At 52.6% G+C, this 23,132-nt stretch overlaps 1 protein-coding gene across 5 annotated transcripts in view; it reads left to right on the top strand.

The window, feature by feature from the left end:
- The window catches only part of LOC119223090 (receptor tyrosine-protein kinase erbB-4-like), a 116,010-nt gene that overhangs the window by 51,755 nt on the left and 41,123 nt on the right, over positions 1–23,132 (top strand). For all 5 annotated transcript variants that reach the window (XM_062561441.1, XM_062561444.1, XM_062561442.1 and 2 more), the window contains exons 2-4: positions 116–267; positions 11,938–12,124; positions 21,995–22,129. In XM_062561441.1, the coding sequence (XP_062417425.1) occupies positions 116–267; positions 11,938–12,124; positions 21,995–22,129 (474 nt within the window). The remainder of the gene's footprint in view (positions 1–115; positions 268–11,937; positions 12,125–21,994; positions 22,130–23,132) is intronic.

Raw genomic sequence — 23,132 nt, 5'->3', positions numbered from 1 at the left:
GATTGCAAAACCCAGGACATGTGCTGTTGTTTGGGCCCGGCCCACTGAGGCTGAACTCTCCGTACCCCCTTCATTCTTCTGAAGTGACGCAGCGTTCTCCGCTCTCTGTTCCCAGTTTGCCCCGGCACGGAGAACAAGCTGAGCACTCTGTCCGACCTGGACCAGCAGTACCGCACCCTGAAGAAGCTCTACGAGAACTGCGAAGTCGTCATGGGCAACTTGGAGATCACCAGCATCGATCGCAACCGCAACCTGTCCTTCCTCAAGGTAGGACCGACGGGCTCTCCCCTGATTCGTATGCTCTCACTATTTTCCACATAGCTCCCATGTTTCAGCGCCATAGACAGAGATACTTTACATTACATGTTTACTGGCGCTTTTATCCAATGAGACTTACATTGCATTTTAAACCATTACTTACATTTTGCCTGGGAAGCAATTAGGGGTTAGGTGTCTTGCTCAGGGACACTTCGACATGACACTTCAAACAGCTGGGATTCAAACCGCCAACCTTGCGGCTCCCAGCGTATCCCACTACTCCATGCACCACTATTGCCCCATAATAGAGGCCTGGTCCTTATTTTCTACATAGCTCACATGTTTCAGCACCATGGACAGAGATAGAGGCTTGGGGCTTATTTTCGACATAGCTAACATGTTTTAGCACTATAGACCATACAGGCTTGGTGCTTATTTTCTACATAGCTCACATGTTTCAGCACCATAGACAGAGATAGAGGCTTGGGGCTTATTTTCTACATAGCTCACATGTTTTCAGCACCACAGACAGAGATGGTTACAAAGTAAGAGTTTGGCATCTTATTCAAAGATCTGTCGGGCGTTGATTGAAATCATTCACGAGCAGAACGTCTGTGCGATGTAAAGCTATTAAAAAGAAGCACAGGTAGGAGCTACTTTGGACGAAGTGGCCTTGAGTCGATGCAAGCAAATGAACAGCACTGTGAATACAAAGTGCCATTAGTCTCCTCCTCGGGTGCTTGGCTGCTCCCCGAATGTGTGTGTCTGCGTGTGGCCGTCATTGTTACAGTGCTAAGTGATTCACTCCTACTGCGTATGCTCACACACTGTACCTGCCACTAGGCGCTGCGCTGTCCGTACCCCCTGGTGTTTAATGAAGTGCGGTGGAGTCTAATTACTGGGCCAGCGCTATCAAATGAATATCATAAACAGTCCCATTAGGCCTGGCATCATTAGGGAAACAATTAGGCATCTGGGGGATTGTTAAGTGGATGTGAGGGGGTCAGGATTCGGGAGTATTGTGGTTGCCATGGAAACTATGCGTCTATCGGGCTATCTTTATTAGAAAACAGTGAGACCCCACCCTATTGTGATATTAGGTTAGAGGGACAAACCATTTAATGATTTGGTGTTTGGTGTATCTTCATAATTACATTATGAAAACTACATTTAGAGACACCTAACTGCCTTATACATTCATTCAAAACTTTATGGGCCTACTTTTGTAGTACCTTTATATCCATTCTGCTGCTGTATTTCCATATCTGCAGCGTAAAGGCACACAAAGTACAGTACATCATCGTCATCATGCCCTCGTTTCAACCGATACAGCAGGTACACCGTCCACACCAAACAGCAGCAGTACATGTGGAAGGAGGGAGGGTGGAGAAGGAGAGAGCGAGAGAGGGGACTCGGGGTGAGGGGGGGGGGGGCAGAAGAAGAAGAGCTAGGGGCTTGTCGCTTTTATGGCAGGCAAAAACAGCTGCTGTGCTAAAATTAAAACGTTTAGCTACCGTGCCGCAGGGCTGTTTGTTTGTGCCTGCATGTATTTATGTGTGCGTGGAGGGAGCCGGGGCAGGGCGAGACACAGGGCACAGATGGAGGAGGGGGGGAGGGGCCCACCAGAGGGCCGGCGAGATGCCGACAGTTAGATGGATGAGATGGCTCCTCGGCCTCCTCGGGTCCGGCTTTTCTTCTGAAGCACCGCCCTGCGGCCCGGTGCGGGAGGACCGGCCCCCGACATCACATCTTTTTCAATTGGTCTCTGTTGTGAGTTTTTTTTTTTTTTTTTTAAAACAAGAAGAACTTTTGGTCGTGAGATGAATTGTTCCGTGAATGCAGGCACAAGGCGTGCGGAGGGCGAGGCGGCGACGGCGTGTTACGGCACAGCTTTTCATCCGTGGCGATCTTTACTCCTCTCCTCTCTCCTCCCGCCTCCGCGCTCCAGTGTGGCGCTGTGGCGCTCATTCGCCGCCAGGCGGCAACTCGGGACGCCGCTCTGTCACGCGCGCTCCACCGCTTCGGCCCTTTGGGGGGGGCGCATTCTTCCACTCACCCGCTGTTCCCGCGCTCTTATTTAAACAGACGCGGCTTTTCCAAGTGTGTGGTGTGGACGCGCTTGAATTCCGCCTCTCCACCTCAGGGAGGATTTGGGCACGTTAGTGTTGGGGCCTCGCTGTGATGCTCTTGCGGGCCGATTGGGAGCAAAGTCCCTGCAGCAGTGCCTTGTGGGAAGTGGAGCGGAGGCTTTCGTGGGCAGCAAATTAGGCCCCGAGGTTTGATCGCTTCCCCCGAGGTGGACTAAACCCCCCCCATTACTCCTGACAGTGTTCATATATATATATTCTTTGTCACGTTTCTGCATGATCACATCTCCCCCCCCCCCCCCTCATCTTTGTGTTGGGCTTAGCGACAACGAGAGTCCAATGAGGAGGTCAAGTGCTCCGCTCCCAACCTCCGTTCCGGCCCTCCAGAAATGCCGCGCAGCGTTTGTGCTCCACGCGGCGCTCTCGGAGCCCCCTTCAGAAATAATGACGCCGTGAGGTGGGAGCGGCGGTTGGAGGGGGTCGCCCCGAGCCCGCGGCGAATCGCACGCGTTCCATTAGCCTCTGAACCAGCTGAGGAGCTCGTGAAAAGGTTGGGACTGTCGCCTGGAACGGGAGGCAGTTAGCGCCTCGCGGGCAGCATCTGCATAATTACAGCTCTTAAACGGAGGGGGGGGGGGGGGGGGGGGAGGGGGTGAGGGGGAATCAGCAGCCTGCCGGATCTGAGGCTCAACGCTGATGTGTCTCATAGCATGTTAATAGCGGGGTAACGGAGGCGGAGTTGCAGGTGATTCACGCAGCGTTCTCATGTAGACATACGCATGTACACACACACACACACACACACATTTAAACGTGCATGCGCCCCCCCACCCGCCGTCTTGCATGCAGGATGCGGTGGTCCTGCCCACTTAGTCCCACCCGCATGTGTGCGGGTCTTTTTTTTTTCTCATTTCGTTGGCCTGATCAGAGCTGACACGGCGCAAAGCAGAGGTCTCCGAGGTGAAATTAATGTCTCGCCGCCTCCCTCGTGCGGAGGGAGGGGTAGGGGGGGGTGGGGGTGGGGGGGGAGTGATTACCGTTAAATTAAAAGGCACGACAATAAAAGCGCGCCACGGCCTAACCCTCGCATTTCATCAAAGTGATCCCGCGGCGCGTCTTTTGCTTATCAAATTGTAAAATATTGTCCATGACACCGGCGTAACGGGGGCGTAATTAATGCACTAAATCAATTCGGAAATCACTCTGCGCAGAGTGGCCCTGCCGGGACGCCGTCATTACCACAAATTATAGTGGCCCGACGCAGGAGGCCGAGAGGAGCGGGCGTCTCCCCCCCCCCTCCTCTACCAGCGGCCCTGTTACCAGGTGATTCCAGTTGTTATCGGGTTTTTAATTAGTGTTTTGAAACTCTCTCCCACGGCTAAAACCAAGATGTCTTCAGAGGGGGAATCAAAGGCATCAGTGGATGCACACGCCATCAAAGGTCAGTGTGACCTCACACAACACATTTCCGATGCCGGGTGCATGGGCCGTTATGGCCAGGAGGGTAGAAATGATGAGGCGATGATCCTTGGCACCGACACAAAGACGCAAGACGCTTAATTCTAGTTGTATTTTCTTTCCTTTTTGTATCTGGGGATGACGAATGCTGGGAGACGAAAACAATTGAACGGCTTAAAAGTTTTTTTTTTACTCCCACACAACTCAAAGCCATTCTGAGCACAGTTGTAGAGGTTTAAAGGTCATTACGGAACCACATCTCAAACTGTTTTATTGTAATTACTGCTTGAGATGTTGGTGTGCTTAGCTCACATTGCAGTAACCTCTGCTGAACTGTTATTTAGCTTTGTTTTATGTACAAAGGAAGCAACAATACGATGTATGTTCATAACGATGGATCCATTTTTGGATCCAGCACGGACGTGCGTTCAACAGCAGTTGAACGTGTCCCATTATTGATCAGAGTGGTGCGTGTTTGACGGTCTCGCTGCGGCAAACGTTTTTATTGTTCCCGAGTGAATCATAGTGTCACCCGGAGAACACAGGAAGCTGCAGGAAAAACACATTCAGGGAGTTGTTTTCCTCTCCTGTGGCAGACAGAAGCATCTGGATCTCTATTACGTACTTGGAGGATGATTTTAAAATCCCGCTCAAGTGCAACATCATCAATACAACATGAGGCAACAAAGTGTGAGGCTCCATCCTCTGAGCACAAAGTTGCCTGTATTTCACTTAAACAACACTGAGTGGAAAATCCTGTGAGATCATTTCATTTTTGGTTTGATTTCCTTTCTCTGTCTCTCGTATCACGGCTTCAAGCCTGTTGATTATTGTAAAATTATAATAAGTAAAAAACGAGCTTCAACGTCAAACCAGCTGCAGCATCAGAACGGTTAAAATAACGATCACAATGTGACCGACTGGATCCTAAATGTCATTGATGTCGGTGGGGTCGTGTGAGCACCTGGGTCGGCGGCCGCCTCTGACGGATGGCGGCATCCGCCCGGGCTCCAAATGCCGCTCCTGAACGGCAGCGAGTGCGGGGGGGTCACATGTCTTTCTCCCCCCCAGCCCAGGTGGCCCCGCAGAGAGCGCTGAAGACCCGGCTTCTCATCAGTGGTATTATGCCTTAATCCCAGTCTGCCATTAGTGTTCCTTCTTTGGTTTTGGGAATGCAATTTTTTTTTTTCTTCTTCTTCTTTTTCCTCCTGGCGCCGTCTTAAGAGACACTCGTGGTGCGCGCGTCGCATCTGTGACACCGGTCCTGCTGGTTTACGGCGCGCAGCCTTCCCCTCTCGGCGCCCCCTTTCATGTGTTCCAAAAAAGAAAAAAAAAAGAAGGTGCATCGCAGCGGGCAGATTGATTCATGGTTGTGTGCGCGCGCGTGTGTGTGTGTGTGTGTGTGTGCGCGTGTGTGTGTGTGTGTAAATTGTTTCTCCAGACGCCTTTTTAAATATCTGCCTCTCGCAGCTGGCTTTGGGAGGAGGCGGCCCCCGCTCCAGTTTACTGAGTGGTGGGAGCAGATTGCGTTCCCCGGCGACATTTGAATAGTGCAAGTCTGTCGGGGTGTGTGTAGGTGTGTGTGTGTGTGTACTTGACGTCTGTGGGAGCCTGTCTCCGGGTGTTACTTGTCTAGCGTTTGTTAGCTCAGGCTGATTGACTGACCCTTTGTTGGAGTTTGTGTAAAGCAGGGAACATTTTCCCACTTTTTTACAGTGTATCACACTGGTGTCTCCCGTATGTTTTTGAGGGAGAAGCCCAAAAAAAAACGAGCCCGGAAAGATATGATTGAATATCTGTAGTCGAGCGAAGGGACGGGAGAGAGGGAGGTTGAGTGTTTCATAGCCCGTGTCGTTCAGAGGCCACGTCTCTTCATTTCTCTACGTCATTTAGGGGCCCTTTAATGGACATCTATACAACACACAGTGAATGGGAGAGAGAAGATAAGTGGTGTGCTTCATAACCACTGATGATGCCTCTGCCATCATTTTCTACTGAGGCAAAATGGCTGACAAATACCCTTCCTAACCAGCTCTCACACACACACACACACACACACACACACACACACACACACACACACACACACACACACACAGGCCCAGGCTTTATGAAGAGACAAGACAGATCAAATCTGACATGGTTGTAATCAGTCCCACAGCTGGTTTCCGGGCCCGAATATATTTGCCGTATGGCTTGGTCTGTGGGAGGGACTCTGAGTTGTGGTTGGAAAGGTCGTGCCGCTGCATTTCGGGGAGATCGCGGGGCCTCTCTGGGGAGCGGAAGAAGGAGTCATCACCACCTGTCACTCCGGTCGTCCCCTCCCATTGCCACGGGTCCATCATCCACGCCGAGCCTCGCGTTGCATCTCTGCGACGCCGATCACCAGGAAGGGAGGCCACTCAGCCCCCCCCCGCCCCCCTCACGCTGGGCCAATTGGCCCCTCCCCTCAGGGTCCCTGCCAGCTCTCAAAAGCTCCGCCCCGAAACTGGGACGACCGCGAGCAACTCGGCTACGAGACACGGGAGCTAGCTGCTAGCAGACAGCCTGCCGACCCCCCCCCCCCCTCCCTCGCCCCCTTTTTTTCTTTTCTTCCACCACAGCTAATGTCAAGCGAGCAGGAGCCCGTGGCTGACGTGCACTGGCTTTGTCACATAACTGCATTATGTAGGCTCCCCAAAGGCTACGGCATAATGCGACACGCTGTGATGCCACGGCGGCCTCATGAGTTATGTATCAGTGTTTCTCTCTGCGGCTCCAGGACCAGACCGCGTGCGCCGCGCCGCCACCGTGGTTGGAGTTTTGTCGCCTGCTAACGTGCGGCGAAAACTCCCCCCCCCCCCCCCCGTTTGGTCATTTTAATTAGAGAGGCCTTTAAGGTAAACGCTCGTTGACAACGCCGCGTGGACGCCGCTCGCCAAAAAACCCGGCTCGTATGAGATTGTCGGGCTGTCCGAGACAATAAATCACAGCGCCCAGAGCCAGTAGCACAGCTGCTGCTGGGGGCTCGCACCCCTGGATGTCCACACACACACACACACACACACACACACACACACACGGATCACTGTGTCATCCCAAAGTCAGTGTCAACGCTAGCTGGCAGTATTGAAACTGAAACATGTCAGTGTTTGTATCTTTGAGAAGTCGCCTTGCAACGTGTCCCGTGGCAACCTGGGTAATTGTGATCTGACGTAATAGAAGAAAAAAAAACTTCGTTACAATGAATCGATCTGATTAAATCGAGTTTAAAATGTAATTACTTAAGGACGTTGCACTTTGAAAGTTCATTTCCCTTCCTTTTGCAGCTTCGCCTCTCTCTCTCTCCTCCAAACTTAAACAAAGCTTCCTGGTATTCCAGCACACATGAGGCGGGACGCCACGGAGCGAATACGACCTTCTTCCTGTCGCCCCCCCCCCCCCCCCCAACGTGCTAAAAGACCTTAAAGGGAGCGGCTCTCTAATCGCTCCGCGCCGCCGACATAAAGGCTCAGGTCGCTTTGCTCGTTGGCATTTGATGTTCTTTCCGTTTTGATGGGAGCAGAGAGCCCCCCCCCCCACCCCCTGTTCATCCCGGCGCCTTCCGACAGAACCCGAGGTGTTCTGCACCAAAGTAAATCCGCTGCCTCCAAATATACCTGCGCCGAGGGACTCAAAGGCCTCCATTAAAAAAAAAAAAAAAGGTTTCCAATCAGATTCTCAAGATCTTGAATGCCACACCACCTTCTCGGCCTTCTTAGCAGCCCAACAGTCGCACCCCCCCCCCCCCCCCCCCATTGGTAAACGGGTCCCTGTCGCCCGCTAGCTCCGCCCCCCTCCTTCCCCCGTCCGCGACGGAGTCGGACGGCGCCCGGCGCTCTCGTTTCGGGGGGTCAGACTGCTCGGGTGCGCTCCCCTTGACCTCTGGCCGACACGAGCCGCGACCCGCATAATACGTGTCCCGTCCCCAGGGTTTTTCCTCTCTGCGCCGCCTGCAACTCCTCCTCCATCCTTTTCACCTTCCACACCCGGGCTGTGCCGCCCTGATATTGGCTCCCTGCCGTTTTTTTTGGGGGGGGGGGGGGGGGGGGGGTTTCCCTCTGGTGGGGAGGGGAACACGGTGCCGGTGTCGTTTCCGGGAGGTAACAAACCGTTTGTACGTGGCCACGTCCCAACTCCCTCATTATCTCAACACAGCAACTTATGCATTTCTGTAGTGCCTGTGTTTGCCTCGCCGAGATAACAACGGAATTACATTGTTATCTGGAGGCATCGGGTGTTGTGTTTTCCTCCTGAGCGTGACTTAAATACCTCGTTATTTCCAGATAACAAAGGCGTTTTTTTTTTTTTTTCTTTCTTCGCCCCACTGAAGTTGTTTGAGAGTCTTTCCAAATCGGCTTAGCCTGATGAAAGCGACACTGTCAGAGGGAGAGGCCGCAGTAGATTACATTTTAGAAAATAAATAAGAGAGAATTAACTCCACGGTGAATATAAACCCACTTGGAAGGAGCCGTTGGTAGAGTCGTGATGATTTGTTTAGGTTTTGATCGAGAGACGGATGTCAGAAGGGTTTAGCTTTCTTCTTCTTTTTTTTTTTTTTTTACAGTGTTAAGGATTTCCCGGGGATTTGTTTAGAAATGGAATATGATATTCATGTTTTCATTATCATCTTAAGTTAAGAAGATTATGATTTCTTCGTATCTTCCCAGCGAGGAGCAGTAGGGCCGCTGTTTTTATTCAGCAGCCCAGAACAAACAAGCTGAACACTTGCGCTAGAGAGCAACCGTCCTAAGTGGTTTCGTCTAAAGGTCCAAGGCCAAAAGAGGTAAAAAGATGAACGATGAATTAAATTCCCCAGAAGCGAGCTAAGATTCCAACATCCAAACGATGAGTACAAATCTTTGGTGCAGAAAATTCCACTGTGTTGTTTCCAGCATCGTCAAAGAGCTCACAGCCTCTCCGTTATTGGCTGTGAACCTTTGAAGGCGGGATGACCCCAACGCTCCTTCCTATGCATCGCTTCTATCTCGTAGGAAAGGCTATTCACTACACACTGGTTCTGAGGAGTAAATAGGTTTTTCTTGCGTCTGCTTTTTATCTCTTGATCCTCTTTAATGGTGGCCAAATTGTTAGGATGAGGAGTGGAAAAAAGCAGGTGACATAAAAGGTGATCCTACGTTGATGGACCCCTTTCTGTGTCCCCCCCCCCCCACCCCACCCCACCCCGGCCCCTGGCGCCACGTGTCTCGGCAATGTGGAGAGCGGCTTCCCAAACACGTGTCGCCCCCCAGAGGTGACGCCAGTGAAGGAACAAAGGAACCCGGGGCAAAAATTGCAGGCGATTTGATGGAGAGCGGCGCGAGAGGGAGCGCTGAACTCGCGATGCATCATGGGTAGCTCACCCCGGGTCGACTAACTCTCGTCTGCGCCCCGCGGCGGTGTGTGTGTGTGTGTGTTCTCTCCTCTGCGTAGGTGGTGGGGGTTGGCTGAGTGTGCAGACAAAACACTCACTTCAAATGGCATCTTAAATAATAACCTGGAATCTGTGAGATGTCGACGTTGTCTCTCCTCCTCGAGAAGCTGACGAGGGGGGGGGTGAAGTGCGTGTCGGTTGAGCAATCGATGGTTGCAGCGCCGTGTTGGTACAAATTAGCCCCGCCCCCCTCACAGCAGGTGTTTGTGCGTACTCGCCCCCCCCCCCCCCCCAAGGTGCACCTCTGCTTCCTCCCTCGTCCTCCAGTACGGAGGAATCCACATAAATATTGATTCAGGACGCTTCCGGAGAGAAACAGGAAAAAGCAATTTACAGCAAGGGGGAAATTACAGGGAAATTGAATAAAAGCAGAAGAAAATTACTGAGAAAGAGCAGAGTAATCCTTTAATTGAATTAGGTCAATTACAACAAAAAAATCCTTTCTGAGACTCGTTTTTTCTTCTCCTTCCTTTCTTCGGCTTCGTGCTCTCTACCTCTTCGCTCTGCCTCGCTGCCGCCGGAGGGCTTTTTCTGCGGTTGCTAAGCAACAAGGAAACAGTTTTTCTTTGCTTTTCGCCAGTGGATCCGGGGGGCTTGGCAGGGACAGGGGGGCCACAGTGGAGGCACTGTGGAGTCTGCCAGCAGCGGGGAGCAGGCCTACAGCTGGGTCGGCCCGCAGAGGAGAGCCCCCCCCCCCCTTTCCAACTCACCCATTCCCAGTCATCGCGCCCCCCCCCCCCCCCGGCCCAGAGCTAATGTTAAGCGGGGCACCCCGGGCCACCGAGCCATAAGCACGGGGTCACGGTGGGGTGGGGGGGGGGGGGCACAACCTCCCCGGAGAAGGAGGCCCGTTCCGCGTATTTAGAGGCCGAGTTGCACCGAGTTGTAGCAGCAGGGCGACCTGCTAACTCCAAAAAAAAAACTTTGAAAAAAGAAAATGGCTGGCGGCGGGTGATTTTGCAGGGGGGCGTGGGGGGGGGGGTTGACAGGCAGGAGAGTTCCCGACAATAGAAGCCCTCGTTGCAATAAGTATGCTAATCAAAGCCTCAGCTGAAATGAATCCTACTCCTCTTTTATTGTGTTGTTTGTCCGCTCTACAGGTGATTGACACATTGTTATCTTGCTAATAAGCACCTCCAATGTCTCTTTTCTCTCCTATTGTGCAAGTGCTACAATGCGCCGACTTGGCAGGTGCGGGCGCCGGCCGCGGCGCTCCAAACCTGCTATTATCCCCCAACGCAGGCGCTCCGCTGGCGGCGCTCTCGCTGTCACTCTCCTCCAGGGGGGGTCAGCGGCCAATCAAGCCTCACATTACTCACGTCCTCCCTCCCTCCCAGCCAATCATGCGGCCTGTCCCCGGTCATTAAGGATGTCTTTCCCGTCCGCTTCTCCCCTATGCCTGGACTTTGAGGACGTAATTATGAGTGCGCGAGGGGTTTGAAGGGTTTGTTCTTGTGGGAAGCCGGAGAACTGTGCCCCCCGTCGTCTCGATCGAGGGATCCCGCAACACCAGCCACTTGTTTAAAACTTAACTTATAGACGATATAGGAGAGACGGTATAGTTTCACGCGCTGCCTACACGTGAAAACAAGCAGACACTCGACCTGAAAGAATCCAAGAAAAGTGAACCGCCCAAACCAATCTTCCTCTGAACCAGACAGTGTTGAACCACATAACCGTACCCGTCCGCCCCCGCACACACACACACACTCTTAAATGTAGAGTTCTAATTAGGCTTGCCAGGGGTTGGTAAAATGTGTAAGTCTGACATTTAACTGCTGCTGCATGTGTTTCTGTGAGCTCAGGCTGCTGTTTGAGTGACTCAGATGAATATTGCATGGCCACGGAGACGGTGTTGTTGCAACAAGGGAATGCCTTATGTTTTAGAAGATACACACACACACACACACACACACACACACACATCAGGCAACGTCTATGCGAAGAGCGCGCCGACAGGATAATGGACGGATGATGGCTGTCAGCTAAAATGCTTTTTTTTCTTCTGGGCTTTTATCCACTGTAAGACGGTGCTGTGCATCGTTGACCTTTAACCCGCAAGTTTCTTTCCCTACGTGAGCGGGACGAGGACATCTGCTTTTCTTGAGAATTCTGATCATTGGATGAGGCCAAGGAGAGCATTTTTTTTTTACCTTGATTTATTCTGCATTGCCTGTGTGTGTGTGTTTTTTACATCTGTTAGTTTAACATCTCTGAAGAATCCGTTGATGCAGGACATAAAATCACACACCACTACACTTCATTTGGCTTTGAAAGCTCTTTTCTGGAAGGTGGGATTTCTTATTGGCTCTACAAATGTCATATTTGCTGGCATCACGGCCTCCCAAAGCCTCAAAGAACAGGTGAGGGAACGTAATCACAGGAGGCGTGTAATCACTCCGCCATTGAGCTGACATTTTAACTACTTTGGACTCCACGTCCAAATCTTTCATGAGCGTGACATTTCAAAATGCAAATAACATGCTCTGTGCACAGAAAAGCGGAGGAAAGAATTGCCGCCTGGGCCGACGGTGCAGACATAAAGCACAGGTGGAGGTGCATCCAGCTCACTCCAAACCCAATAACTATTTACATCGCAGACTGGTCATGTGATCATTTTCTACTCCGGGTTGTTTCCTTGCCGACGCACTGAACTCGCCCCCCTTGTGTTTCTCCACGCAGTCCATCAGAGAGGTGACCGGCTACGTGCTGGTGGCTCTCAACCAGTTCGACTACCTGCCGCTGGAGAACCTGCGGATCGTCCGAGGCACCACGCTGTACGAGGGTCGCTACTCGCTGGCCATCTTCCTCAACTACCGGCGGGACGGCTACTACGGCCTGAGGCAGCTGGGCCTGCGCAACCTCACAGGTCAGAGCCCCCCGCTGCCTCGCGTCTTCCCGTAAGACGGGATCTGTTTTCGAGCAACCCGCAAATAACTTTGCTGTTTCCTTTCAGGGTAAACGCTTGTGTTTGACTCATCCCCCCCCCCCCCCCCCCCTGTGTACACACCTCTTTAATTAACTCACAAAATTGGAAGTCAACTTTTGACGCCGCGGATCCGCTAGCCCAACGTATTAATCTCCTGTTTATATGTGGAGATGAAATGCCATTTTTCTCATTAGTTGCACTTTTGTTTAAACATTCAAAAATAAGCTCATTTCATGTGGTAAGAATGTTTTATGTGAGGGGAGGGGGGGGGGGGGGGGGGTTGCTGAAGTGGATTCCATTTGTAGAGGGTAGCCGCTGTCTGGGTTGACCTCATCTTGGCATCAGACCTTTATGGATGTGTGGACATCGCTGAGGGGGGGGGAGCGATTGGCCCCTCCGCTCCTCTCGTTACTTCCTCCACACTCCTTCAGTCGTGTGGTCAGATATCTGGAAGGGAAATTTGCCGGATTCATCCGTGGCACGCGAAGGCGCCGTGCGTGTTCTTCCAGCGCCGATGGAGCTCCGTCCTTCAGGACGAGAAACCCCGTCCAACGCGTATGTCCCCCGAAGCACAGCCAAAGAACAGAGAGGGGACGCCGGAGACGCTGCCAGCCGTCCCGACGATGTGCTCACACCGAGGTTCCCCTCACCCGATCGCTTGTGATTGCTTAGTAAGGCGAAAGAAGAAGAAAGTCGTGCATCTCGCAGTCCTTGACCAGCCTTTTTTGACTTTTTTTTGGGGGGGAGGGGGGGCATCCACAGGCTAATGCGCATCCGCCGCGAGAAAGTGAGCGAGCGCAGCTTGGTCCCCGGGCTCTACTGCCATTGACTTTGCCCGAGTGTGTTTGTGATTGATGACGGGGGATCAAACTGTGATCCGTATTAAAGCACATGACAGATTTAGTGTAATAAGCAGCGTTTTATGGAGTCTGAACACGGCGATAAAGGACTCCCGGGAGTTTTAAGGGCATGCTGACATCCTAAGCTGTTAAAGCAGGAGGGGGGGGGGGGGGGGGGGGGGGGGGCCTTCCGCCTGGACTGAGCCCACGAAGCAGGAGAGAGGCCCTCTTTATTCCTGTCGGACTCATAACACGTAACTCGCGTTTTGTCTTTTTATTCCTCTCTCCCGTGATAGGAAATATGCCCATAAGTCCAGCCAGCATTCTGAACATTTTGTGAAAAAGGATCAGAATGTTCTTCTGTGCACGTAACTGCCATGGTGGGTGGGGGGGGGGGGGGGTAAATACACATCTCTAATTGCATTATTCATATGTCCCATACGTGTAATCTAGATCTCCTGATAAATCCCTATTGATCCTTGTTGGAGGAATTGACTCCCCCCCCCCCCCGCGTTTCTGTGAGTATGTTGAACGCGTTTAGTACAAATGATCAGCAGCAGTTGTTGCTGCGATGAATTGATTAATGGACTCATGGATCCTAATTATCTCTGTGTGCCTTTTCGTTTTTCCGGCGGGTGACTTTTGATGCGCCGGCTCACCGTTACTATAGAGATCTGCAAAGTGAGTCGTTGTAACTGATATCTAGGCATGAAGTTATTAAAAAAAGGCAAACATGAGACCTACAGTAAGGTTTATAAATACCCAACCAATTTTCTAAAGTAAGTATTTCATTTTTAATTTGAAAAGAAAAATATACGTTTTAATACTTTTTTAGGCACTTCTTCCCTCAAGGGTTGGTTTCAGAAGTCTCGTAGAGGTTGAGTTTGATCCGTACAGTAAATCCCCGAGGTGGAGAAGATCCAGCACATCAAAGATATTACACCCTCCGCTGATTGGGAAAAAAAAGGACACCGACCGAAGAGGAGAATCCCGCATGAAGACACCCGGCTGCCTCCACATCCGCCCTCCGCTTTCACCACACTCCATTTCAACATAATCAGCGCTTATGGAGCATCTGGCCATACTTCTGCATCTCATTCATCAGCTTTGAGAAGAAATCCACATTCCCTCCATGTGAAAAAGAGACAGGGGAGGGAGGGGGGGGAGTAACCACAGTAATTGCGTGTGGAATTTGTATAGAAGAAAAAATACTTCCAGGGCCTCTTTATTTAACACAAAGCTTGTGGTCTGATCTGCAAAAAGTGGTGTAATTACAGAAAGATCAAATAGAGCAAAAGCGGCTAATGTTAATACTCGCCCTGCACTGTTATGCGGCTGAGGCAGAGTGGAGGGATGGAGCCCATTAATAATGAATTCAGTGTCATCATTAAGGCGGCGGATGATTAAAACATATCTCCAAGCTTCAAACGCCGCTCTTCCACTCCAGAAAGTGCTGCAGTCGTGGATGTGCGAGGTCTGCTCGTGAAACAAACCCCAGCTTCCCCCCCCCCCCACATCCACAACCCCCCCACTTTCATCTTCACCCCCCCCCTTTTTTTCTGTAGTGCGAAAAAGACCAAAGCGCCTGCGTTCCCCTTTTGGGAGAAAAAAAAAATGAGTCAAAAGCAATGTGAAGCAACTCAAAGACGTTTTCTCAGATGAACTTTCCCGCGAAGCCAATGTCTTGAAAAAAAAAAACAAAGCACCCCCCACCTGTCGCTGCTCGGCGGCGTCTGAGGAGCGAAACGACTCTCTCTCGCACCCTGAAGTCATTGCGATGCCGCGCCGCGTCAGCGTCGGGCCGCTGTCGGTGTTGTTTTAAATCCTCCGACGAGGAGACCCTGGGGGCTCCGGGTTTGTCTCCATTAGTGTCTGGAAGGCTCACTAATGGAATGGTAATAGTCCCCCCCCGGGGGGGGGCGTGCGTTCACACCCACTGGCTGCCCCGAGCTGACCCCGTCTAACCGAGCTGACTGTGCACCTGGCAGAAGACGACCCCCCCCCCCCCACCCACCCCCCCGCTCAGTCCATGAGCAGATACGGGTAGCAGGGAAGTCCACGTCCAGCTGGGTTGAGTCACCCGATAAAGAGCGAGTCGCCGCTCCCCCAGGAGAGAACTGGCAGTCACGTTGATAGAAACGTTGTGGTCCCGAACCCAAAGGTGAGGCAGGCGATGGAGGCCAGGAGGGCGGAATGTGACGGATGTAGCAGAGGACATCATGGAACCGTTCTCAAAAAGCAATTTGAAAACCCCCAAAACTGCAGCGTCATGTCCCCCCCGCCCCTCATCTTGGAGTCGATGAGTGCGGAGCATCGCCCGCTTCGTACCAGTGCGTCTGTGGAAGAAGGCGCGGAGCTCCCAAGGTGGACCAACGCCAAGCCCGCCGTAGAAACCAGATGGAGGCAATTTTCTGCCGTGTGTGTGCGTGTGTGTGTGTGTGTGTGTGTGTGCGTGTGTGTGTGTGCGCCTGTGTCCGTGTCGGTGTGTCCCAAATTACCCGAGTGGAGCGATGAGTGCTGCAGCTCTGTGCCACAAAGTGACAAATTGCCCATTTAGCCGATTGTAGGTGTCAATTTTAATGTGGAGGGCGCGCTCTGTTTTCAGCACTCCGCAAGCCTTCCGCCCTGCACGCCGGCGTTTAGGGTGTGCAGCGGCGCACACTCCCCCCCCGCGGACGTCTGACCGCAGCCCACGTGTCGGGTCGCGGCTCCCCTTTCTGACGTTCTCGGCCAGCGCAGTTGCATCCAAACACTTTTTACCGGCGCAATGAATCAACCCATCACCGCGAAAAAAACAGCCGGGGACAGCAATTTCTGAGGTTGTTTGTACTCTGAGTCTCTACCTGGCAATTTACTTGAGGAGTGAGTCGCTTGACCTGCGGGTCGCCGACGCACGTTCAAAGCTCAGCACCAAACACAAAAGACAGGAAGCAGAAGTTTTAGCGCATGTGTGGATTCAAATGATGGAAACCTGAACAAAACTCTGATGGTTCATCTCCGCGAAGCACGGCTCCTCCGCCGACTCATCGCCGGCCCTAATCGGTATTCAGCGGCGCCCCCGTCTCTTTGGCTGGCTCTTTTGTTTGCCCGCGCTGATTGGAGGGCCTCTGGTTAATTCAGATGCAGGGAAGCGGTGACAGAAGAGGGCTTATTAGGGCCGTGAGCCCATCCCGCCTTAAGTGCAGAGTCTTCGGTTCCATTTTCATTTGCCTCCGTTATTGAATTTGCTGGCTTCTCATTCGCCCTGATTGCATTTTGTGTCACCTCTAAAAAATGGAGAGAACAAAAAAAAAAAAAATTCTGCCTCCCCCAGAGGTGCCGCTGCACTCGGATGGGAGACGTCGTGATGGCGGAGTGAGGGACATGCAGAACTTTAGAGATGGTGGGTGTACGTCGGGAGCAAGGGACCTTCAAGCAGAAAGGGAGTGTTTCTTTCCGTGTGTCTGTCAGACAGGGAGGGAGGGAGGGAGGGAGGGAGGGTGACGGATGGGTGGAGCAACGGTGGGTGGAGAAGAACAGCGACGGCAGGGATTCATTAAGCATCCGCGGCATCTTCAGAAGTAAAAAAATAAAAAAGTTGATGTCACCTCCGCCTCCACCTCTTTGGCTGCCTCCTCCGGCTCCTACGCCGCCGCCGCCGCCGCCTCCGGAGCCTCCGGAGCCTCCTCACGCGGCGCATTTTTCATAAGGATTCATCGCCAAACAATATCATTCGAGACTGCAAAATTTAATCAGGGCCTTTAAAACACAATTATGGTTATCGGGGAGGACGTGGCGGCGGCGAGGAGGAGGAAGGGGAAGCGAGGAAGATGGAGGAAGGTGGTGGGGGGGGGGGGGGGGGGGGGACCTCCCCCGCACTCGCTCTCTCCGCACCCATTTGTCAGCGAGCACAATATCTCTTTGGCTGGCAGAGCTAATAATGGAGAAGTGGGGAAACGGGACTCTGGAGACCCACCTCCGCTTTGCCGTGAAGATCAGATGAGTTCTCCTCGAGTGGGGGTGGGGGTGGTGGGGGGGGGGGGGGGGGAACGCCGCACGCCCTGCACCCTGGGAAGAAGTTCATTTCATCGTGGTCACTCGCGGGCCGGACTCGCATGTTCTACCCCCCCCAAAGCAGTCACTTTCCTCAACAGCCTGTGTGTTTTTGCTTCTTCCTCCTCTCCCCTCTTTAGATTAAACACGCTCGGAGGAACTGCACACCGGAGCGCTTTGCGATTACACACGTTGGGTTTCTCCCGAGGGGCCGACTGCCGGTTTTCCAGGCGAGTCGTACCTCTACATCGCCCGGCTTTTCTCCCGCTTACTGTAAATCGTGTGAAGAGAGAAATCCACTTTATTTTAATGACAGGTTTCAAATTTCTGGTGCGATGCAGGAACAGCCGCGCGGACCCAAGTGCACCCAAAGCACCAATTAGCCAGCCCATTTGTTTGCACCAACTTCCTCTCCCATAAATGGCCCTTGCATGCATGTGTCCTTGTTCCAGGACGCCGCTTTGTTCTCCTCCCGCTCAAGTGTCATTTATTCACCACGGTGCATTGTGGGCATTCCAGCCGTAAGATTAAAGAGACTTTTTACATGAGTGTGGGGGAACTGAAATGCTTTATTGTCGCCCCGCTCTTTCTTTCTCTCCGGGTGCCTCGTGTGTGTGTGTGTGTGTGTGTGTGTGTAAGTTCAAAGTGCTTTGTGAGAAACTTGATAGGGATGCTGGTTGGCAAGGCAACTGTTTTTGTGATCTTTTTTTAGCCTTTTTGTTGGTCGTGACGTCCATCCTTCAAAGAACGGTATATGCCACGGACCGTTACCCCCAGACACATTACTATCTGGGGGGGGGGGGAGGGAATTGAAAACGTTGCTCAGGACGGCAGCCTCTTTTTCTCTCTTTCGACTTCATCAGCTCTCATGCGAGTCGTTATTTGGCCGAGTTGCAGATTTGTTGCGGTTGTGTAACGTTCGTCGGTGCTCCCTGAAGAGGTTGCACTCTAAGAAAATGAAGGCAATTTGTATCATCGCCCCCAGTTCGCCACCTTCTGTCACGCCAGCTGTCTGCGGCGTGTCACGGGCCACGCAGAGAGTGCCGGGGACCGATGCGTGCAAATGACTGCAAAACAGCCCAGGAAATATTCAAATAAAAGCTCTTCAAATGATGCCTCTGCGTACCGGGTCCCCAAATAAAGGCTGGGTAAAAAAAAGGGGGCGGGGGGGCATTTGCGGGGTGGTGAAATGACGCTCTGCATTTATTCCGTCAACGCCGTATTCACGCCGTGCTCACCGAAGAGAAAGAGACTTCTCCTTTTAATTGAGTCTTTTTGCTAACCTTTTGTGTTAGCTGCCACTCAACCCTTCCTGCCTGTAAAGATTCTCTTTGATAACCCGTACCCAACAAACGTCTTCTGGCCCAAAAGCTCGCACGGAATTTAAATGACAGACATGATGTGTGTGTGTGTGTGTGTGTGTGTGTGTGTGTGTGTGTGTGGAGGTGTGTGCATTACAGGAAGAGGTTCCGAGCCACTTAAAGGCCCTTTTGTGATGTGTAACACGTGGGCCGTGGGTGGGTGGGGAGATTGATTGACAGCGGGCCGCTGAACGCCCGGCGGCAACGGGACAGACGAGAAAAGATTTTCCCGTTTTCCCACGACAGGCTAAGGAAGACGGGCTGTTGGGTTTATGTTAAGAGCAGAAGTTGCTGATAAGAATTTGTGGTAGATGAGAAATGAAATATGACATAACATGGAGCGGGGAAAATAGGTGTCTCTAATGCCAGCTGGCCTCAAACGGAGCCAACAGCGATTAAATCTATTTACGGCATCAACTGCCATGTACAAACACCGCAGTGTTAAGAGGATGCATCTTACTTTCTTTCCATTTTGGCGGAAAATTATGTTGTTTTTTTTTGCGACGACAAAGGCCTCCATCGGCGCTCTCTGCAAATCTCTCCCAAGCACCGAGAGATTAATTGGCATTTAAAAGGTAAAGCCCCGGCTTAGCTCTCATGCTCTGCCTAAAATTGCGAGGCTTTGTCGACCCGCGGCTGCCGAGCTGTCGGACCGGAGGTGTTCACAGTGAGGGATTTTTCATTCCTGTCTCTTAATTGTAGATGAATAAATATTCAATGGTCATCCGAGAGCTTTTGCGGGTGCGTGCGCGCGGCTCGAGGAGGGGAAAGAAAAAAGAAGAAGAAGAAGAGAGGTACTCGACCTGATGAGAGAAAGAACGAGCGTGTTGTTTTCTCTGTTCCCCCGTGCTTCAGCGGTGAGGAAGTTCACTCTATGCAGGGGGGGTGGGAGGGGGGGGTGGTGGTTGTACAAGGATGGAGAGATGATCCTGATGAAAAAAGAGCAGAGTCGATGGATGTTGCGCGATACGTGACAATGGAGCCAGGCAAGGACGGACCGACTTACTCATCAGCATGATTGGGGGGGGATGTGGGACAAGAGGCCAGCAGCACTGATGAAAGCCCATCAGCAGACACGGCCACTGATTGGCTGGCAGAGTCAACCCGGCACAGGGGCGGTTCTTACCCACCCTCATTTCCCGAAAGCGCAAGATGGCCCTGGAGCGGTCCAAAGGTCGCCGGCCGCCACACTTGGGCGCCGCCCGGGTCGCGGACGACGAGGAAAAGGAAGCGCCGTGGGTTCCGCTGAACACAAGTCGGTCCGCTCGGCGCCGGACGTGAAATGTTATCAGAATCAGGCTCTGCTATGCCGCGCTATGCCGGCCCTTTCAGGCCAACGCTCTGCTCTTAAGTCGCTTAATTTAATGGCAAACGTCAAGGCGTGTTTCAGGTGTGTCGTTTTTTTTTTCCGCATTCGGCAAAATCATCAGAAGTATCTGCTCGCTTAACGATGTGGAAAACAGGATGCTACGAACCAGGCGATTGGCCAATATCACGTGGCTGCAGGAAAGAGGGAATTTATAGTCACGTTGGGTTCATCATACCTTTTAGATCAAGGGTTTGTCAAACCTTGTACGACACGTCTCCCTTTTTAGCAAAGATTTTCTTTAATATGGCGCCGCCTTTGCGTGCTCGCCAACGACCACCACTGCTTCGGCATCAAACTTTAGCCTTCCTCCCTCTGTGAGCCAGACGCCCCGCGGCGCCGACCATCAAAAGGGCGGACGGGGGAGGGGGGGGGCTTTCTCGTGTGGGATAACATCAGCATCAGAGGCTGGGAAGTTCACGGGAGCAGAACTCGGCCCGCTTCCCACACTTTCCCCCGCGTCGGAGGCCACGGGTCGAGCTGCTGCTGCCTTTTCACTCCTTCGGGTTCGGGGGAGCTTTTTGGACGCTTCGTTCTCAAAGGTTTTAATGAGACTTGGACTCCCCGAAAGGAAGAGCAGGACGAAAGAGCTTGGGAGGAAGGCGTCTGGAAGTCATTACTTTGAGTATAGTTTCTAATTACGTGAACCGCTGCGATGCAGGACAATAGCTTTTATGAGCACCTCGTAACTCCCCCCCCCCCCCGGTGGAGGCCGAGGGGGTCGGGGCGTAGATCTCCTGAACCGATGGAAAGATCGAAGTCCTGGAGGCAGGGGGGTGCGTTAAAGAACGACCGCCTGATTCCGGCCTGTCGTCCCAATGGAAGACTTAGCGGCTCGGGAGGAGGGGGGGGGGCATGTGTCGATCTATGTAATATACGGGCAAATGTTAACTGATGGATATGACCAGGAAGCCTCCCTTCAAGGGTGTATTTCTCTTTGTATCGTCAGACATCGCTTCGGTCCCGGATGTCCTTTCATTTCTTCAGTGGCATCCAATGGCGTTTTTTTTTTTCTTTTCTATTTCCACCCGCCACCCATGAATGTAAAACACCCCCCGATAAACCGTCCATTGTGACGGGAACATGATTACACGAAGCCGCGGTCCGGGGGCCATTCAGCAGGCAGACGGAGCGCCGTGTCACCTCTAAGAGGGCTTTGAATAAATGTCCCTGTCCCCACCAAGGCCCACTTCTTTAATCAGGGTGTCGGATGGTGATGATTAGCTTCCTGCGCCGCGCTCCTCTGCTGCGGGAATCGGCCGCATACCTCACACGCTGTTAATAATCTGCCCGGGGGGGAGGTGCTATTCTTCTTTACCTTCGGCTAATCCGAACCCGATTTAAACCACTCTTTAAAATTATTTTTTCTTTCAAGTTTAATTTTATGACGACAAGTACTTTCGTGGAAGAGGAGAGGATGCAAGGTGATTGTATCTAAATCCCTCAACTAGGTTAAACAATGCATCCGGGCATCATTTTCAATCTGTGTCCATATCCAAATCCTGGATTAGTAACAGTGAGGGGGATTAGAATGACCTACCGCACCGCACGCATCTGTTAAGGGCGCCGGTCCTTGAATAGCAACATATTTTTGCTATTAATCATAAGCGGAGGGGGGGAAGAGGGGGGGGGGGGGGCGTCTGCCTTTGTCTCTGGCGGTTGGGCTCTCAGTGTGGGGAGCGATTTCGGAGGAAGCAAAGAGATCCCTTATTTTCCCGGGTTGGAGGGTCTCGCAGAGTCCTCGAAGATGAAAGTGGAGAAATAAGACATTTAAAACTGCTTTTTTTCCCCTCATTACCCTGAAATCAATGAAAAAAATGTGTGATGTCAATACATGTGCAGTTTTACACTCACAAGCATCCCGGGACCTTCATGAACTCTCAAGCTAACGTGCACTCTGTGATACGGATGGATTCAGCCTGTTGTTTTTTCACTGAGCTCCACGGTGTGCGTTTTTTGTGCAGAGGCTCTTTATGAAACATCCTATGTGGGCATGGCATTGAATTACTGTGTTGCATTTGTCAATACCATTTATCTTCATGCTCAGACGGTCTTCGGGGAACGCTTAATGCGGCACACCACTTTGAGACGGGGAAACAATGGGGGTTAACCTTGAAGTATGGATTTTCTGCCACGCGGTACACATCCGTGTGCTCATTCCCCCCCCCCCCCCCCCCCGTGTGGGCCCCTCTCGTTGTTTCTCCCGGTGCAGAGGTTCTGAACGGGGGCGTTTACGTGGACCAGAACAAGTTCCTGTGCCACGCGGACACCATCCACTGGCGTGACATCATCAAGAACCCCCAGGCTGAGCTGCTGGTGGTTTCGTCCAACAACAGCAACCTCGGATGTGAGTACCCGACATGGGGTGAGGGGGGGGTGGGGGGGGGGGGGGGGATCAGTTGAACCATCAACTCTGGATGACAATCAAAGTTTGTTTTTTTTTCCCTCTCGTGGTTCCTTCTGACGGCAGACCGCATGCCAACACGCGCCCCGCCAGCAGCGGTCGCCCCCCCCCCTCTCTCTTTTTGTTCATTCCGTTTGCCCGCCGGCTAGTTGGAAGCAAAATCACAAAGTGTTACATCAACGTGTGAACCTTTCCATTGTGGCGGGGGCTGGGGGGGGGGGGGGGGGGGCGGAGGGTGAGATGGGGAGGAGGGGGGGGGGGGGGGGGGGGCAGCTCTGCAGCGAGGCCCATGGAGCTGCTGTCTGCTGCTGCTCCTTTTAAATCTCAGCGAATCTGACAGCTGGTTTGAAGCAGCCCCTTTTCCCCCCACACAGGCCCTCGTCTCTGTGGTCCCCGCAGACCCCCCCCCCCCCCCCCCCCCTCCCCCGGGACCCCCCCTGCCTTGGACGTATCGACGTCGCTCTCCAGCGGGTCGACTCTCAAACTTTTCAGCACATTTGTGGAGGAGGCTCTCGCTCATTTTGAGATGGACACGGGGGCCGAGGAGGGCGGGGGGTAAAGTTCAGGGACAGCCGAGGGGACACAATGGCAAGGCGCAATGACCCCTCTTAGAGAAAGAAGAAGGCTCTGTTGTTGCAGGAGGATGAAAAGCAGCGAAGAACGGAGGAGGCGGGCCAAAAGAATGACAAGCGAGAGAGCGAGTGGGAGTTGAGGTTTGCCAAATTGGGGCCCTCTGCCAGCGGCGTAGTTAGTATTTAACATTAACAACCGCCCCCCCCCGTGGGGGTGTTTGACGGGGGCCGGGTGACAATCCGCCGCGCCACTCCACTCACTGTGTAATTAACCCGTAGTCAATTAAGCCTGGATGATGGGCCGCTGGCAGGCGGGGGCTGTTAGCGCCCCGTCAGGGTCCCCCTCTGCCAGCCCGTCTGACGTGTTGTCACGC

Source organism: Pungitius pungitius, chromosome 3 (genome assembly GCF_949316345.1).
Source record: "Pungitius pungitius chromosome 3, fPunPun2.1, whole genome shotgun sequence".
Lineage (NCBI taxonomy): Eukaryota > Metazoa > Chordata > Actinopteri > Perciformes > Gasterosteidae > Pungitius > Pungitius pungitius.
The sequence above is the reverse complement of the archived record's forward strand: the minus strand, read 5'-3'. Positions and strand labels throughout refer to the sequence as shown.